The sequence below is a fragment of the Rhipicephalus sanguineus genome, chromosome 4, assembly GCF_013339695.2.
Source record: "Rhipicephalus sanguineus isolate Rsan-2018 chromosome 4, BIME_Rsan_1.4, whole genome shotgun sequence".
Lineage (NCBI taxonomy): Eukaryota > Metazoa > Arthropoda > Arachnida > Ixodida > Ixodidae > Rhipicephalus > Rhipicephalus sanguineus.
This window is the reverse complement of record NC_051179.1, coordinates 62,802,895-62,822,188: the sequence shown is the minus strand read 5'-3', so window position 1 is coordinate 62,822,188 and position 19,294 is coordinate 62,802,895. Positions and strand designations below refer to the sequence as shown.

General features: G+C 41.4%; 2 protein-coding genes across 3 annotated transcripts; one reads left to right on the top strand and one right to left on the bottom strand.

Moving 5' to 3' along the window:
• The first annotated feature begins 11 nt into the window (after positions 1-11).
• On the top strand, positions 12-4,505 carry LOC119390103 (uncharacterized). Its single transcript, XM_037657651.2, has 3 exons — positions 12-268; positions 2,081-2,247; positions 3,001-4,505. Exons 1-3 carry the CDS (start codon positions 62-64, stop codon positions 3,119-3,121), a joined length of 495 nt encoding a protein of 164 aa, XP_037513579.1. The 5' UTR covers positions 12-61; the 3' UTR covers positions 3,122-4,505.
• On the bottom strand, positions 4,506-19,290 carry LOC119390098 (required for meiotic nuclear division protein 1 homolog). 2 transcript variants are annotated; one of them, XM_037657643.2, is made up of 13 exons: positions 19,099-19,290; positions 18,745-18,828; positions 18,056-18,198; positions 16,863-17,044; positions 16,011-16,050; positions 14,864-14,964; positions 12,614-12,711; positions 11,229-11,293; positions 9,225-9,301; positions 8,396-8,516; positions 7,295-7,411; positions 5,691-5,728; positions 4,507-4,643 (listed from the first exon to the last, which is right to left on the bottom strand). In XM_037657643.2, the coding sequence occupies exons 2-13, from the start codon at positions 18,824-18,826 to the stop codon at positions 4,523-4,525; spliced, it is 1,185 nt and encodes a 394-aa protein (XP_037513571.1). In that variant the 5' UTR covers positions 18,827-18,828; positions 19,099-19,290; the 3' UTR covers positions 4,507-4,522. The 2 variants fall into 2 exon arrangements, with proteins under 2 accessions (XP_049270614.1, XP_037513571.1); XM_049414657.1 differs by having other exon boundaries at positions 4,506-5,728.
• Between the last annotated feature and the right edge of the window lie 4 nt (positions 19,291-19,294).

Here is a 19,294-nt window from a genome sequence, read left to right as displayed (position 1 = left end):
AGTCGGTTGAGGGCGAGGCTCAACAGGCGTGCGTTATCAGGCTAGCGCGTTTTTCGAAGTTATGTCGTCGTCCCAAAGTGCCAGCGCGCGGACTTCGCGAAGAGATGTGCGGGAGAAGACGCGAGAAAAATCGCGGAGACTGCGAAGCGAAAACCGAATCAAGATCACCAAGTCGATCGGAACGGCCTACTGCGCCCTGAGAGAGGTTCGAAGCACGGCACGCCAGACCCTCGCGAACGTCAAATCTGCGGTTGAAAACATCTCGAACGTGAGTCGTCGTGGCTTTGTGAAGATTTTTTTTTTCTTGGCGAAATACTGCTGCGCGATCTGCGCGTGTGCATGCACGTTTTGTGCCCCAGAAAAATGTTTTCTCATTACCATTGTCTTTTTGACCGTTGCAGGGCGTTGCCTCGTGTCGTTAACCTTTTTTTTTTCTTCATTTTTGTGTCTTTATATACGGTGCTGTATAGTCCGCAATGTTGCTTCGAGAGAGGCGAAAACGCTATTAATTACTCCTCGTAGAGAATAAGTTCATTGCAGTGAACGATATAAGCTACGGGAACGCCATAAAGATGACACGCTATTGTTCATGTGCTTTTAAATTAATTTGTATGATTTCTTGCTTGTCTGGAAGGAAGAAAAAAATCAAGAAACACTAAAGACGGCGGCAGATGGCAATATCTTGAGTATGGCCGATGAATTCGTCGCTGGAGATGCCACGTGCACACCATGGTGTCTGAAGTTTCAGAGGCGTCAGAGTGAAGCACGGGTGCTTTACCCCCCTCCCCTCTTCGGGCTAATGGGAAGCCTACGCTTCAACCTTCCTACGGTACCGCCACAGGTTCTGGAGGAAAGGAGAGTGCAGTTCTATGGGAGAACGGGGAGAGGGGTACGCGAAGACAGGTACAGGAATGTCGTTGGAATGTAGGGGAGAGAGGGACAGCGGTGCAAGGGGGCCACCCTCTGCCCCGCTGTTCAGTGTGTCGCAGGGGGCACTTACCTTGATGAGCCTTCTTTTCTACTTATTCATCTGTTTTTTTTTTTTTCGTGGGGGGGGGGGGGGGGTAGGGGTAGGGTACATACTTCAGGCACGGCCAACAGGACCCCAAGAATAGGCACTAGGATGACCTTGGCAACAAGGTGCCATTTAGCGGGTAGCAAACATGGCATTCGGTAAATATATTTATTTGCGAGGTTTGCTGCTAGATTTGGAGGCAAGCTATGTTGTGGCAGCGTAACATATCTCTTAATGAAAATATTACACCGAATGTTTTGTAGTGCAAGGACACCCTGGACACACAGTTCTAACAAATTTGTGAAATTCAATTCTGCAAATAAAATTGTGCCGTTTATGACACGCATTGAAAAACGTGCTAATGTCGCGTGGAAAAGAACAGATATGGTGGCAAATATTGTTACCATATTTAACTGCAAAGTGTTGGTGTTGCTGAGGTCTGAATCCAAAGACTATTATGAATCTATTATAGTTAACACCTATAATATATATTACTTCTAATTAAGTGCAACATAAATTTGAATCTAAATCTAACTTTTCAAAGGAGATGCTATTTACATCAATTCTACAGGTGGTGCCATTTGTATAACCGACTTTCCAATCAAATGAGCATATTGTGAATGAGAAACAACGAAAAATTTATTGCACTGGGTGCACCATAACGATAGACAGTAAATTAAGGAAACAGCATGTTACACAATGCAGTGGTCACTGAAAGAGATGATACTGTGGTACTGCACATAGTTTCAAAATAGATAAAAGCGTGGTGCGGCTGACTAAGTGATAAATTGCCTTGCGTATAACTCTGATTACAAATTTTGTATACTTATTTACTGTTTCAGTTTAGTATTTCTTTAAGTCCCGCCCGCATATGTATCAGGCCTGTCTAAATGAAGCAACTGGGAAGAACGGACAGTATTCAAATAGTAGTAGTGTTTTACTTGCCTTAACGGAATTTTCCATCTACTGTAATCAGCTCGAGTAAGTACAGCAGCCACAATTAATGCAACCACACTTTACATTCCAAAGAGACTGATCTAGTTGTCACAAAACGCATACTTTCAGAAATGCCTACAGGGAGGTCGGAGCCGTACGAAGTACCGGCTTCCTCCGGGACCATACTCTCCCCTGCACTGCCAGACACCCGTGAAGTTGTACTCTCCTTTCGGCATCGAGACGCCCAGTCCTGTCACTCCTCGTCGCAGGACGCCCAACCGCCGAACACCCAAAACGTGAGCACGCAGCAAAGAGAAGAAAGGGGATTAACCAGATAAACAGCACTTTGATTGTTTTGCACCGCAGTTTAAACTAAGAGGCATGAGGACAGGTATAAGTTTTTACGTTGTGGAAGACAAAGCACATTTATTAAATAGTATTAACGGGACTTAGCGAGCTAGCTGGTATAAGTCTTTTGTGAGTAAGCAGCTCTAAATGTGGACACAGGATGTTGTGCTGGTGTGCTAGTGGTTGAAGTGCTGTTAATATAAGAATATCTCATTAGTATTCAACCTTAGTGTGTCAACTTCATAAGGGACAAAATATTGCTCGATGTGACATAATAGGTTATTGCCGTTTCTGCATTGTTTTTTGCAGTTGCGATGTTTATGCATGTGTGTGGAATAATCTGTATTCATTCCAGCTATAGTTAATACTGCTTTAGTAGATACAACTCTGAATAAACCAGAGATTGATTGTATAGGCTAATGGTACAGAGCCACAGGAGCTGCCGTCTATATTGGGGAAAAAATTCTGCTCAGGCCTTTTGCCTGAAAGGCGAGCTGTAATTGGTCTTCAAATACTGACTCGATGTTCCTTTTAAGAGTAGACTTTTCTGCACATGGATTTTGAGAAAAAGCAGGTGCTCAAGCTGAATCTGTCAGCCCTGTTACGCTTGGAATTATCAAACCCTGGCACAGTTATCAGCAGTTTGCAGGTATTGCTCCATCGGTGCCTGCCATAAGTCACATAGCCATTTTTGTTTGCAGGCGTGCATTGGGAACACCTGCCAGGAAGTTGAGAGAGGAACTGAAAGAGATTGAGGCGGGCATTGGAGAGCTGCACACGGTGGCCGAGAAGATCTCCAAGAGACAAGCCAAAAGGACTTGAACGAGACCGGCGCTGTGCCTTCTGTCACAGTGTTCATGGAGTATGCCAAAGCCAATGCATCCACCGCCGATATATGTTGAGCGTGCATTTCCTGAGGCATTAGCATTTAGCCATTACCTATGAACCTATGTAACTTCATGTAAGGTACTAACTTTTTTAAGCATGTAGGCTCGCATATGCCACCTATAGTTGGTTATGTCGAACAAAAAGATGCTCAGCCCGCAGCCATCGCACCTCACAGAGAGGCAATTTGCACAGACGCTCCATCCAGTTGCGTTTGCCTATTTTTGTGACATCAAGAACATTGCGTGTTTAAAATGGTTGATTTTACAATACAGATATATGTTTGCTTTGCTGATTTTACGCTGAAAACTCAAACGTCCTGGCAAATTTTATTGTAGGTTCTGACGTCACTGTTCAGCCAATGTAATATGTTAGATAGGAGCAACGAACGTTTAAATATGTGTACCATTTACATTAGCAGAGAAAAAGTATGTACACATCAAATGAAAACCAGCCAGCGCAACTCTTACACAGCTGGATGACAGGGGCTAATATTTTTTCTTACATATAGTAACTGACTTTAGACCAGCTGGTGCCACAAGCGAGATTGCAGACCTTTGTGCTAAAGTAGTTTCTGTACGAAATCCCATGTTGTGGCCTCCCAACTTGTGAAGCAGAGAGCTTTATCTTGTCTATGAAGTACTGCCATTCGTGGGATGCCAAGGTGTGGCACAGTTCAACCAGAGACTGAGTTGTTATCATGACGGCCAAAGCTATTCTGTTTATCTGTTGGCAGAAAGGTATTTAACATAGTTCATTTTCTTGTCCTTTGACGAGAACATCCAACACAAAAACTGTGTTCTGGTTGCTGTAATATAACTTACCAGGACAGTTGCTGCTGACCATGTTTCCAGTGACGACGCAGTACAATATCTGCTTGAACAAATTGAAACTTTAATGCTTAAATACTCTCATAGCTGCAGCTGTGCTGGCCATTACGCTGCTTTCTCAATTTTGGCAGTTATCTTTTTTAGGACTTTATTTTTTCCTGCATGTACAGTGCTGACATTAGTGAACCAAAGTTTTTTACATTTACACGAACAAAAGCCTGCCCTGCCAAGTTATCAAGTGATTGACGTGCCAAGCATGTTGTAGAAGGGCTTGCAGAAAGGCGCATGGTTGTGTCAGTCGACGCAGTGATTAGCTCAGCTACGTTTGAAAACTGTGTGTTGTGTAGCTAATATGCCTGAAGGCTGGCTTTAAAGTACTGTTATATTATACTTGAGATTCCAGCTATTTTATTTATTAGGCAGCTTCTGTCACATTGTTGCATGTTGTGTATGTCACCTATACCCAACGAATAAAACGTTTATACATTCGATGCTATAGTACAAAACTTTATTGAGGGTCCCCGCACGCTGTGTGGGCACCCTTCGAACATTCGTTACAAACGTCTGCACATACATAAGGGAAAGAAAGAGCGTCCTTACTCTGCCCACTCTTGGTGCTTGTAGAAGGCCTAAAAGAATGGTACAAAAGTTGTATCTCTCGCACATAAGACATAGAAAGTGGGCACGCACCATCAGTACTAGTGTAAAAAAAGTGCAATACAAAGTACTAGCATGACAACAAACATATAGGACACGCCTTATTTTAACAATATACTATACAGAAGTCACAGAAAGGTAAAATGCCTGTACAGCCGACATATGGCCAAAAATATAACATTTCCTACGTACTTGTAAACAAACTACACATTGCGAGCTAATCCAACATTTTCCCAGCTTTAGTATAGTACACCACGGTAAACATAAAAATGCCTTTGGTAAATTCAAGGCTCACCGTTGCCAAAATCCTGAACAGAGGCATCTGCTGAAGTTGAAAAACATTACCACCATGACCATCATAAACTTGGTGACGTTCATAGAGGGGGCATATCTGTTAACCTGCAAGCTTCGCGCATCCGGCCGACCTCTCGGCTTATCTCGGATGAAAACGCATTGCTCACCTCTGCGGAGCTCAGTGCCACAAATGCGGGCAACCCCTAATTTGTAGGCGAACTTCACTCGCAATTGGTTCAAAGATTGTATAGCTTCAAAAGGCGGAGCTAAATTGAATATTGACACGGTGGAAAAAAAACGGGCAATTTCTGGTTCCATTACTACAATCTGTTCCACTGCAAGAACATGTAAATTAGACAAGGCATCACACTGCGAAAAATGCACGAAATCTGGTAGCCCTGGTTTTTTTTTTTATATATAAAGCAAAATAGCACGCTGCCTATGTCACAGCGGCCAGAAATGCTTCCCTGCGGAAATTCAACCATTATTAAGCACAATTAATGGCTTGCAGGGATAGATAACTGCCAACACGTGAGAAGACAAAAGATAGACAAGATAAAACAAGCAAATATAACAAAAATTGGAGAATAGGCTCCAAAAATAGGTTCACCATGTGAAAGTTACTGCTATAACCACTTGCTGCGAGACAAAACTAGAGATAAAAATAAGGGAGGGGGGGGGGGCAAATGCGATCATACAGCTACAATTAGATAAAGAGTGCCTACATGAATTTGGAAGCGTAGTGGACACACTCAAACAGCACCTGTAAGAGACAAGAACGTTAGATAAGTGTACTACATCTAGTTGCCTCTAAAAAATGTGCTTATTAAAAATTTGAGAATGGTTTGAGGACTACACAAGCTGCAAGCGTTGGCATGCTACTAATCAAATCTGACCGAGGAGTGGCCACATGGGTATAGCAAGTGGCCGTCAGTGCTAGTTACCGTATTTACACGATTATAGGTTTATCTTAATTTGAAATCCGAAGATGAAAGGTCGGCTTACAATCGAAACCGAAACTAGTTTTGGTTGTAAGGTCGACTTACAACTGAAACAAATGAGAAATCAGGCACGCTGTGGCATGGTTAAGACATTATGTTTACGCTTCCACTCTACCTGTAACATATACTGTATTTTCTCGTGTACAACCAGGACCCTTGGCAACAATTCGCGGAAAATTTCCTAAAAATGATCCCCGCATATTGCCGTGAAGCTGCCTTTCCTGCATAGCTCTGAAGCACTGCCGTGAAGTCACCTTTGCACACCGAAATTCGAGTTTTTCTTTAGCAACATCGTAAATAAATCTCCTTTATGAAATGCGCTTGCGTTGTCTTTTTTTTTTTGCCGTACAATTTTAGGGGGTCGACCTACATTTGAGTCAACTTGCAATCGTCTAAATACGGTAATTTTGCATCGTACACACACAACAAAAGTGACAACAGTTTGCATACAAAAAAAAAAAGGAAACTTGGAATACTAGTATGACCAAGTCTGCGCCAGTAAAACCTGACCAGATGCACCAACTGTTTGTCAGTAAAGATGCATGCCGAACTCGATGGAAAGTACATAGAGGCATTACTGCCGCACAACCTTTTTAGATGCGAAGCAGGTTTTGCTCGGGGCTGTGTCCATCCGCTCGGGAACCATGTGTGCTGGCATGCGCTAGCGCGTTCGGGCCTGTGTAAGGGGCTGGGTAAGACACTGTGGCCTCTCCCCCTTACACTCTCTCAGAAATCACGTGATGGCGTCGGGGAACGAGATTCTGCAGACGTGCAATGAACCCGCGTGGCGTGCTCCAACAAGAGTTCGGGACGTGTAACAGCAACAACAACTACAGTGAATTCATGGTGTGCTCCACTTGCAAGGAAGCGTTAATTAACATCGGGCAAAGTGCCCATGATGAACGGAACTTTAAGTCGACCCATGCGCTGCTTCGCATCCCCACATGGTTCCCTTTAGTGGGAGATGGCGTAATTTTTCTTATGAACGCAGTACATTCCTGTAGGAAATGGTAGATTTGGCGACGGCACATAGCACGAAAAGCCACAGAACATGCCTTAGTATCCCAATTGCAATAAAAAACAGCGAGTGAACTTCAAGCATGCATTAAAGTGGAGCGACCAAGTACTGAGGCAAGAAATGTGCTGCCACACCAAACATCCCAAGCCCACAAGGAAGCACATCTCTTGCATAAATTCAGAGACCAGAGGTGCACCTGAGAGAAGATAACTGATTGCAAGTGAGGCATGCTAAATATTTTTCGTACGACGTACCGGAAGCTTTGAGCCTGCTGTAGTGTGCAAAAGAAGATCGCGGCACAGATTCTCACCTCGACCATAATGAGCACGATGATCATGACTTCTAGCCGAACGTGGTGCTTGTCCTCCAGGTGGTGGCTCAGCAAGTCCATCAGCTCGCAACAATGTGTCAACTTCTCATTCATGACCTGCGAATCATGAATACAGGCTGTTGTTAATATGCAAACAGGCAAATCAAACTAGCAACTCGAATGCTGGAATTCTTTATCAACTAGGAAGCTTTTCTTTTTGAGAAATTTATACGGACTTTTATCACTTCATGCTATAAATGGGTGGTTAACATTCGTGCCCTTTTACAAACAGCCTACATACAATAAAAGAAAAGTATAATGCCCTGAAGCACTGTAACGAATGGCTTCAGCTTAAATTTGGCCAAATGGGAATTATTGTGTGTGTGTATTCAAATCATGGCAAACGGGTGTTCATACAATCTTCTAATTACAACACACACAAAGACAAGACAAAGAATGAAGCATGACATATATAGTGCTGACTTGCAATCAAAGCTGATGGGCATTGTGGATGCTGCAGATACCTGTGCAATTTCAAGTCCTTAAAAAGAAAAAAAAAAACCTAAACAGAAATGGGGATCGATACTGAATCAGGTGTAATCTGACAGCGACAGTGTTTAACGGTGCCTTTAGTCCTCTCTTTCCGAAGTGTAACATTTTCCACTTGAATAAAATGAATTCAATTCACCAGAAAAGTTAGTCTAAATTACCAAGGCCTCCTAGTACATGGAGATTACATTCTGATGCGCAGCACCATAGGCATGAAAAAAATGACACAACCGGTGCAATCAACCTTTTCCTGTCTCTCGTCTCTGTGTGCTGCACACAGACGACCTCGCATCACCAACTTGACGAGGTTAATCACCCTCATAAACCACACCAGAACACGACAGACACACGTGGATTTAGAACTGAAGACAATCATATTTTATAAGAACTGCCAAAGACATAACAAACACAGTAAATCGCTAATGTGCAAAGAGCTAGTGTGCAAGCAAAAACCGCAACATCCTTTTCTTTTTATTATCGTTATTCTTTCAGGTTTTTCTCAAGCATGTTTCAACAATTTCAAGTGGGTACACTTCCGTTCACATGATGTACCTTTGTCCGCCTGTTAATGTTCATGTACTTGATGACTTTCAGGTACAGGCTTTCCAAAGTTGGCCGGTCCCAGTAGAAATCTGGAGTGTCCAGAAGGTCAGAGCTCAGGTTGATCAGGTGCCTGCGGAACGAGTGCACGTCTGAAAACACTGTGCTTGGACAATCTTTACATTACACGAGATCACGCATTTCCCTGCATTTCCCCTTGACATGTGGCTGCATTTCAACACGTTTATTTCCTGCACGTACTACAACACAACTGCAGAACTCGCTTAATAAGGTCATACTTTTTTTTAAGTAACTGTTACCCGTAACAATAACAATGCCTTACATTCTTTCACTGTAGCCACAAAGGAACCCGATATGTTAAAACTAGCTGGCTGTACAAATCCCGTAGAGTAGCGTACTTATACAGAGCACTAGAGCACCTCAAATGAGAATACTACTCCATTTAATAAAGCCAAGGAAGACATAGGGGGCATTATTAGTAGTTTTTAATTGAAGCAATGGCAATTATGAGGTAAAAGAAAACAAAAGTGTATGAAAAAAAAAAAAAGAACGAACTCGCCCCCAGCACAGACTGAACCCATAACCTACGCTCTACCAACCGATCTATGTTCACCCGTTCACATTCTTGGGTATTTCTATATGCATGACCCTGAGAGTGTCAGCCAGTGCCACTTGTATTGTAGCCATTGTGGCAAATGTGGAACATTCTTTTTTTTTTTTTGCCAGCTGCTTGAGTCTAGAAAAAAAAAAAAGCTGGGCCCCTCAATTCGTTCTTCTTTCGTTCATTTACTAATCCGAGAGGACATTCTTAGTGACTGACCTTAGAGAGAACAGCTCTCCAGTCTTCCGAAAAACCTGTTCCCTAGTCATCCTAATTGTTCTGCCTTGCTTCATGTCCTGAAAATAAAACAGATACCTTAATATGTGTTACTCAAAAAAAAAAAATATTCACTGGCTAGAATAGACAAAGATCACGAACTTCAGAGGGAAAATTTGCTAGACAAATATCGCCACAAAAGCAAAACATCTTTACAGCAGCTCTCTGATGCATTTTTATGACATGCATGCTGTATTTTTGCGCGTTGGTATTTTCGCCACATTGGCGTGCCTGCACTATGGTTGAAAAGAACTGCTCTATGTCTTGACCTATAGGTAGTGCATCTCGCACACCTTGTGATGTAACTAAAGCACTTGTCCGAGAAGCCTTACTTATAAAGGGGACATAACCTTCCAAAACTACGTACAAATGAAGCTACACATATTCTGAACAACTTCTGGGAGTACCATTGTTGATTCACACTGCATGGCTGATTGAGAAGCAGTGGTCGTGACAACAGAAAACTTCCTTGATGCGTAACTATGATTTTCATAACATGTAACAATGCTACAACGAAAAGCTATCAGAATGACATCGGAAGTGTCGTCATCCACTGCCCAGTGATACCTCGTGCCAAGTAAATGTATTCTCATGCAGAAGTAAAAGTATTCCTGAAAGGGATCACATGAGGATGCTGATCATGAGCCATCAGTGTTCACTAGGCTTGCGCGAATAGTAAATTTTAGGTTCGAAGCAAATAGTGAATTGGTCGAATAATTTCAAATCGAATTCGAATAGTATATATAACACATTATAAAGAAAAATGAGCATATTTGTGATGACCCAACCTGCAGAATACTTATTTAAAATTGAAACAAGGCTAGTTAGTTAATTCAGTCTTTATGGCACAAAAGCAGCTAAGGCTACGCTGCGCCAGTCACAAGGTGTTGAGTAATGAACAGTGAAATGATGCAAAGAAGGCATGTGCAAATGTCATCCTTTTTGGTTCAAAGGAAGTGCAAGCAACTTTGAATATAGCAGGATTTGACTTTTGGTAGAATGCTAGTGATGAACTATAAAATATATTACGTTTTAAAATTTACTACACTTAGAGCATATAAGCAGGTATAACAAGCTTTTGAACTTATAAAATGATGAATCGATGTGGGGGTAATATGTTCATTTAACCTTGAAATGGGGCTTCGTGGCAGTGCGGATTTTCCCTGGAGAGGTGCATTCACAGTATTGCACCTCACCACCGCAGTGAAACCACAGTTACAGGGGGTTACATGCGGACTAATTACCCCTATTCATTCATTTCGAATACTTCAAAATTTCCAATAATTTAAATTCGAATCTCAGCGAATTCAAATACTGTAATATTATATTCGTTGAAATATTTGAAGTGCTCAAATTGTCACACAAGCCTAGTGTTCGTGATTAATTAAGAGCTGCTTTTTAACATACACACATGGCTAAGCACACAAGCACCTTTGAATTTTTGCCTCTATATTATAATAAACAAAAAAAGAAATGAACAAATTATTTATTTGTTGCACATCTCAATTAAACAAACAATTAACAAGCAACCTGGCATATAAGACAATTATCCGACACTACCACTACCGCAACCTAGCGAACAATGGCAACCCAACATGGAGCGCAATGCTTCAATGGACACTCATCACACAAGCCAATACGATAACTGCCACTTGTATGCACTCAAGAAAATAATAAATACTGCATTTACCATGGCGTCTGCATTTATATCACGATATAAATGAAAGCTCTCAGATAACTGTCAAGTAATAAAGCTCCCCTGAATGCAGCGCCCCACAAAATATTTCTTTACTGCCAAAAAATAACAAAACATGTTAGCTGCATGTAAGTGTCCTTAAGCCATCGTATGCATCAATTTGGGAACAATTTGGTAAGCGTTAACATCAATTTTATTCGCACTGCTTTAGTAGCTCATTAAGTGTCTGATCTTGCAGTGGTTTGCCTTACCTCAATGATGTCCTCGATACTCTTCACATAACTATCCAACGATGCCTCCCAGATGGCCAGTTTTACTGTACAAAAGGAAGAGGCAAACTTTTAAACAAAATACTCAGATGAATGGCAAAGAAACACTGCCCAAACAGTGCGACACTGGTATTACTACAGCGTTAGCCATTAGTATTTCCGTAATACGCTTGCGTGTTTACAAGTAGCACCACAAAACAAACCATACATACTTTTATTAAGTAAACAGCTGTTGCTGCATTAAATATCTGCACGGTTGTTGTCTAAAGATTTCTTCAATAGCCATTGTAGAGCACTGGCACTAGTGACAGAGAAATGAATAAAGTTACCACAGAAATGAATTCTGTATTGAAATATTTTGAGCACAGTGAAAGCAGTGTTCAAGTGTCACAAACAAACACATCCAAGGCATGTTGTGACAAAAAAGAACAGCAACTTTACTTGAATATAATATGTAGCAACATCTACTGTTTACTATGAAACACATAAAAGCAGAAAAACACCGACAGAACAAACAATGCTGCTTTATTTAACATTAAAATGACTCGTAAGATGCATTAGGCTGAAGTATATCCATTAAAAATAGCCTGACTGCTTTCATGCTATTTCAGCTGACTGGCGGCCACATACAAACTAGGCGTCTCTTTTAACGATCGGCTTTGCTGTACGCATCAATCTTTCGAATATATAACAATGAATGTGAGAGGTGCACTAGCCACAGCATGCAGGCACACTGCTTTAAAAAAAGGTCAAGTTCCTAAAAAATTATTACGAGCCACTGGAGCAGAACTCAGACACCATAATTCACAGTGAAATCTGTTTCCATGCCCTTTTTTAAAAGCTACGTGCGAGAATACCATAGCTAGAAGCCTTAGAAAGTTAAGTTGGGTACATAACAGATTACACAAAACACTGCTTCAATTCATACTCAACATAGCCACTGTAGCACACTTATAATACACACACAAAACACGCACGTACCAAAAATTCCCAATATTCTGGTCCTCTATCTCATTTCTAACACCAATGTAGATGTTAGAAAGAACAGATAGTTTGGTTGCACATGCTCTTTGCAGTATGCCAACAATTTCTATAGTCCGGTACAACTTTAGAAGACAGCGGCATTTCATCTTCAAAGGCAAGTGCACTCAAGCCTGCTCCAATGGGCGTGCTCTCCAGACTGAGATCGTGAGCTGGACAGCCGATGAACATTGTCAAGTGCACAAGCTGGACTATTTTTTTTAGTGGTGGAGGCATTCGGCTGCCGCGCATCGGTCATCTGGCTGGAGGCCTCTCCTGACTTCTTAAGGTGTACTCGACCGCAAATGTCTCGGCTAAGGTATCGGCAAGTCCTCGCCAGCACTCACCGGAAAGAGCAAGCCCGCTCGAAAACGTGTACTTCTCTAGGTCACTCTCCCCATCTGTGCTGAGGTAGATGTTGCCATCATGAAATCTCGTCTTGTTTCTGAAACAAAATTGCACAACCAATTATAACTAACACGATTATCTGCAATAAACAGGCTCACCCTTCTTAAGTTTGTCAGTTGGTATTTCCTCCGAAACAAATTACACATTGAAACAAAAGAGCGAGAGGCGATTTCCATTTTCCAAAAATACTATTAAATTCGAGGGCTATATGTGCCAGAATCACAGTACGATGATGAGGAATGCTGTAGTGGGTGCCAGACTCTGGATTAATTTTGACCACCTGGGTCTCTCTAGGATGCAAGTAATTTAAGTCCGTGAACATTTTTGCTTTTAGCCTCAATCTAAATGAGGCCAGCATGGCCAGGAATACAACTTGTGAGCTTGGAAGTTATCAAAGATATTAGGAAGCGACAGATGAAAACCTCTGCAAAAGCGCCCCCCCCCCCCCCTCTCCCCCAAGATGAAGTACTGAATACAATGAAAGTTAGAGTTGTCAAGAAAACTGTAGTGAAAGCATCTGCCCACTCTTCAGGAAAGAGGGAGAAGGAACTCAGAAACGGAAGTTGGCAAAGGTTCCATGGACCCATTCTGTACAATAGCCCTCAAATTTTTATTTTTATTAGGGGTGTGCGAATATTCGAAATTTCGAATATTTTTCGAATAGTGTTTGCTATTCGATTCGATTCGCACTGAAATTTTACTATTCGAACTATTCGAACTTCCCAAAGACAAATGCAGTCAACGTCCGGTTGAAAGTGACCCCTTCAGAGTTTCAATATGCTTCACCTCATTACACTCTCGTATTGCGGCAAAGCTGCCTTTCAAGCTCCGTTACGGTCGAACTATAGCCAAGAGACAGTCTGGTTAGAAGTGGTCCCTAGATTTTCAATATGCTTCACCTCATCACACCCCCGTATTGCGGCAAAGCTGCCTTTCAAACTCCGCTACGGTCGAACTTAGGCAAGAGACGGTCAACGTCTGATTGGAAGTGGTCCCTAGATTTTCAATATGCTTCACCTCCTCACACCCCCCTATTGCGGCAAAGCTGCCTTTCAAGGTCCGTTACGAGACAGTCAACGTCCGTTTGGAAGTGGTCCCTAGATTTTCAATATGCTTCACCTCATCACACCCCCGTATTGCGGCAAAGCTGCCTTTCAAGCTCCGCTACGGTCGCAAATGTATTAACTCAAGAAAACGCTGGTTCCAATATGGAGATGAAAGATGTGGCAGAGTTGGGGGCTCAATTAATGCTGTTTTGGACCTGAAATTTGGGCAGGAAGTCCGAAAAATCGGACGCCGAAGCTTTTTAGAATCCAAAATTTCAGATGTTCTTATATATCGACGTCTACGAGGCAGATTTGGAACTCCGGACTTGAAGGGAGCACACCCTTGTCCGCCACATCAGTTGGGCTTTCATAGAAGTTGAAAGAGGAGGAGAGGCTGAGGAAATGGCATCTCTGCCTATCACGTGTAAAGTGTTGTCGGCAACACTTTGGTTGCACCAAATCATGTACATAAATACAATTCGGCCTCTACATTGCCTCACACTTGATAAGAAAGACAACTATGAAATATGACCCCACCAGCGCTTCATTAACCTAGCAAAAAGAAACACTTTCATGTTGCTATCTCACAAGAACATACTTAGGGATTCTCTGCAACTTTTTCTGTAATTTCACTTCGAATTATTCGAAAAATGTTTGAGAAATATTCGAAAATTATTCGATTCGCACTCAATCTTTATTATTCGAATTCGCTTCGCACCCGAAATTTTGCTATTCGCACAGCTCTAATTTTTATTTTTTCAGTTGCCAGTACTTCTTACAGCATCAATTATGCGTAAGCCAGCAAGATTGAGTAAATAAAAGTTTTTTTCAACTCTGCAGGCTTTTGCAGAACTGATTAGCCAGTTTTCAGTCTCTCTATGCTTCAAGCTGTCCATTAATTCGCCCTCTTGATGCCAACTGCTAGGCTCGTGGTTAGCTGGAATGGGAGAGTGACCACCACCAAAAGGCGTTGATCCCGGGTTCCAATACCAGATCAGGACAAATTTTTTCGCCTACCGGGAGGCTTTCTTTCAGAGATTTCCTTTCTTCTAGTAGTGCTTCTTAAAGTTCAACAGAACAGTGTCCCTAATAAAATTGTTGCATTGGAACACGAATAAATATTAGAAAAGAAAGTGGGCTCACTCGTGGTATACAAATTCCAAAGCTTCGACCTCCTGATTTACAAGCGATGGGCTGTAAGAGTGTTCCTCGTGCGGTTTCAGAAACTTCAGCACAGCTTTCCTCTGGAAGTGAGCCATGCAAGTAAGGATTCAACAGAACGAAGGCAAAATATTTACAGCGTAGAGACCTACTACAACATCTCATTTTTGCCTAATTAGGAATTAATATGAGTACTGTAGTACATACTACCTATGGAAATATTTTCAGAATTTGAGGGCTGGCAATTGGCTAATTTTCTGATTTTAAACCTCAAATCACCCGTCACCTTCAAGATTTTTTTTGATCGTGCACAAGGCAGTGCCTAATCTCCGAGAAGGCGCCTGCGAATGCTGAATCATGCATCACGTCCGGAAAGCAGCAATGGTGACATGTTTCTTTTTTCCAGTTTTGGTATAAAACATTTCCACTTTTACGAACATTCGTAACACATACACTCATACTTCAAATGTAAAATTTTGCATGGAGACCGCTCCATACTTATATTGTCTGAATGCAGGCCTTTTACATGGCCAAATATTGTCTTTCTCTTGGCCTTTAAATGTAAACAATGTCAGCTAATACACTCAAACCTCACTATAACAAAATCGCATCTGCCACGAAAATAACTTCGTTATATCCGAAAATTCGTTATAAACGTTTATTTGTAACACTGTAGCTATGACAAGACTAATCTTCATTTATTTCGTTATAACCGATAATTCGTTATATCCGTGTTCGTTATAACGAGGTTTGAGTGTAATTACATGGTTAACTTAAAAAGCTAAAGTCGAATGAAAATTATTTTTCTTTTTACATTGTTTTTCTTTTTGATTGTAGAAAAAAATTGGTTTTCTTTTTAGACTGTAGAAGTTGACATTCTGATGATAACCACATTGAAAGAAATGACCGCCTTGTAAAAAGAATAAAAGTGCTTCATGCATCAAGCCCAGATGGACACATCTATGAATCAAGTTTGCCATTATTTTCTGTAAATTCTGTTCTTATTATAATGCGCACAGGCCCTATGCAAATTGAAACAAAAATACACAGGACAGAAAAATAAAAAACCAAGCTTTAGTAGTAGAACATATGCAGTAAATAAATAACAAAACAACATTAACAAAATTACCTCTATTTCTGGGAAATTCCAAAAGACAACTGATCCTTCCCTAAAAATGAAAAAAAAGAAACGTTACTTAAATGTGACGTGTGCGTACTAATGTATTTTAGCACTCTTTTCAATTTCAAATAAGAAAGTTCTAACGCCACAATGTTTTTGCCTTGTAGTGCATTTAAAGGAAAAAAACATGTTTACCATAAAAATCACAAATGAGTTTTATTTTTCAGTACCGAAAGTTGAGCCAAGGACATGCTAACACCTTGACTTAGTCTCATCTATATTCGCTGTATAAATAAACTTGTATTGCATTATTGTATATATCGCGAGATATGACAATTATCTAGGACGTCATAGTTGCATCACAGGCACCAACATTTTACACATGCGCTAATTAATGAACTTCCAAACACTTCAGTGTTCAGAACTGAGATTGCGCATGAAAAAAAAATATGCTCTCTCTAAAGTTAAGTCAGCACTAAAGCATCTTTAAAGAAACATTTTTGCCACAATATTTAAGCACGGCTCAATTTACAGAGCGATGTGACTTCTCAGTATAAAAATTACAAGACAGAAGGAACTAATGGGCACTGAAGCCTGCTAGATTTGTCTAATGCTCAGTACAAATGGTTCATGTATTTGTTACAAAAATTCTGCTATGAGAAAGGTTTTGAGGGTTCTTTCTTTTTTCTTCTTACTAGAAGCAATCCTCCCCAACTATAGTGTGAGTCAACTGGTATTTTCAGCATACAGTGCTACTTTCATTCACATTTAAGATGGAAGAGGTCACAGAAGCAAATGAAGAAAAAGTGGTTAACAGCTTCAAGTCCCACCATCCAATTGAAGGCTGCATACCTTGCTCACCTAAAGATGAAAAGCTCTCTCGGCTCTTCGCTCACTTGATACTTGGCAGAAGCATAGAGAACATCGTCCAAGTCTTCAGAGATGACCTTTTCCTTGTACAGGCCTTGCTTTTTCAGTGCGTTCAAGATGGACGTCAGATCGTACTCTTCGGCTGTGCTGTATGCCACGGCCGTCAGTGAACTCTTCGGGGTGCCACGAAAAGTAAAGTCAAGTTAATGCTCAAGAACCAAGAAATAAAAATAAGTCTGAAAAACAAAACTTGGCAACACTGTCCAACTAAACCTTAACGCTGATGTCTCACTTTTGGCATAATGTTTTATAGGCAAAATGCGATCCATCATATTAGCATGTATAGGCAGCTGATCGCAAGTTACCAGACTTAGTACTGCCATTCACAGTAGAATGGTGTGTAGAAGGATTTATATGTCAAACGAATTGAGCAGGACTTGCATTACCTAACCTGTCACTCTGCACTGTAGAAGAAATGGTGAAATAAAAATGAATGGAGGGTGACACTTATGACAAGAACGAAGTCAATATGATGTTAGTCATTAACACAGCAGTATAATTAGAGCCTTAAAGACTAGTCCCCAATTAACTTTTAAATGAAATTCTCAGAGAATGGCCTGGCATCATCATCAGCCTTTTTTATGTGCACTGCACGATGAAGGCCTCTACCACTGATCTCCAATTCATGCAGTCCTACCTAAGGTGATTCCATTTTACGACTGCTACCTCTGAGAATAGCCTGGCATGAATGTTTGCCAAAGAGGGGTCTCAAACAAACCCTCAACTTGAAGTTCTTTCTGCCCATCTCCCGAAGAAGACCTCTTAAGAATTCCCATAGAGTGTCATCGAAGCGGAGTTGCCACAGCTGTCAATGGGCGACACCGATATATCAAGTTTCTTGAGTCTAGCTGCAATTTTCAACTAACAAAAATGTGCTTTTTCAACTAATGGGAACTGCACATTTTTTTACATTTTTATTCTACAGTGAACCTGTCCAACCCACAGGAATCACAATTCAAGTGAACAGAAATGATAAATTTGCACTGTCGTCTTTGTTGCACGTGCACTGGCTGCGCCGACATGTGTTAGCAGCCGGGAAGCAACACCCCTATCTTTGAACACAGTAGCGGGATTCAGCCGTATCCTTTGCGCTATTCGTAAAATCACAGTGATGCTCCACTGACCACTGGAGTTTCAGGAGCAGGCTTCTTCCTTGTGAGTCTCGTTTTCACTGGCAGCGACGACAAGCTGCGGGACGTCGTGTGAACACAAGGCCACAAGTACGGACCTTGTAAGGAGAACAACATGTGCAACCTTGTGGAGTCACCTAGAGGCAATGTACAGAAAGATGAACAAGAGGTAAAAGATCGTTAAATGCATTCTGGTTATTGGCATAACACATAAGGGCTTGAAAAGACAGAGAAAATACACTCCAGACTATTGCTGCCGCAAGCACTGCTTCCCGATTGACAAGTAGGTCTGTGATTGTCCCAACATTTACATAAAGAGCATAAATAACTGGACTACACAAAGGTTTGACTGGTACTTTCGATACTCGTTACTTGAAAAGCAGCAAAGAGAACTAATTCGGAAAACACAAATGAGTTGAAAAAAGCGCTTGTTTGAAGCACATAAATGAATGCCCCAGGTGATTTGCTAAACGACTTTCAACTCGCATTCTCAGTGGTGAGACACACCCCACTGTTGTCTATTGTTAATAAGGTCAGGGTTTCAGGGACTAACTCTAGTGTCTTTGTTTATTTTTTTAATGGAGTATGGATGGATCGTGCACACGATGGAGTTGCAAATACAACACTGTGCATATCTGCAATAGACTATCACTGATGTGATTAACATAATTAACAGTTATTACCTGTCAATGATGCGACATTCCTCGCTCCCCGGAGACAAACAAGTGCTCGTCCAGCAAAGCGTGCAAAGCTTGCTCTCGCCATTACTGAAAAAAAAAGGACGAAGAAAAAGGGTCAATTTTAAGGTACCTTTACGTCACACGCGGAGCTTGTCGTGAGCGAGACCTGCAAAGTTCATACACGTTTTTGTAGCACTGCCAATCTTTTCGAAACTACAAACATTTGTAACGGCAGGTTCAGCCTCACCAAACGCAACAACGAGGCGTGCGTTTTCAATATGAGATCTATTAATAGTGTAACGTACGAGAAGTTCCGAATGCGTCGACGAGCGAAAACGAAAGTTGCAAAACACTCACTTCGTGCTTTTGCTGTATCGTGCGACACCTTTGCAAATGTGACTAACAGAAAAAAACAAGACGAAACTGCATTAGCAACCTATACGCGAACTAATTACTCGTTTGAAAGGGTGTTGACACGGCGAATAACACGGGAAAAAGCTGCGCAAAGCATGATGCGAACCGCCCGGCGCCGGCATTCACATTGAAAATGATC

Coding starts and splice junctions, on each gene's coding strand:
- LOC119390103 (XM_037657651.2), top strand. CDS start 62: ATGTCGTCGTCCCAAAGTGCCAGCGCGCGGACTTCGCGAAGAGATGTG. Junction 269..2,080: donor CGGTTGAAAACATCTCGAAC/GTGAGTCGTCGT, acceptor GCATACTTTCAG/AAATGCCTACAGGGAGGTCG. Junction 2,248..3,000: donor AACCGCCGAACACCCAAAAC/GTGAGCACGCAG, acceptor TTTTGTTTGCAG/GCGTGCATTGGGAACACCTG.
- LOC119390098 (XM_037657643.2), bottom strand. CDS start 18,826: ATGGCGAGAGCAAGCTTTGCACGCTTTGCTGGACGAGCACTTGTTTGT. Junction 8,517..9,224: donor GGAGAGCTGTTCTCTCTAAG/GTCAGTCACTAA, acceptor CTCGTTCCGCAG/GCACCTGATCAACCTGAGCT. Junction 4,644..5,690: donor CACTACGCTTCCAAATTCAT/GTAGGCACTCTT, acceptor CCATTCTTTTAG/GCCTTCTACAAGCACCAAGA.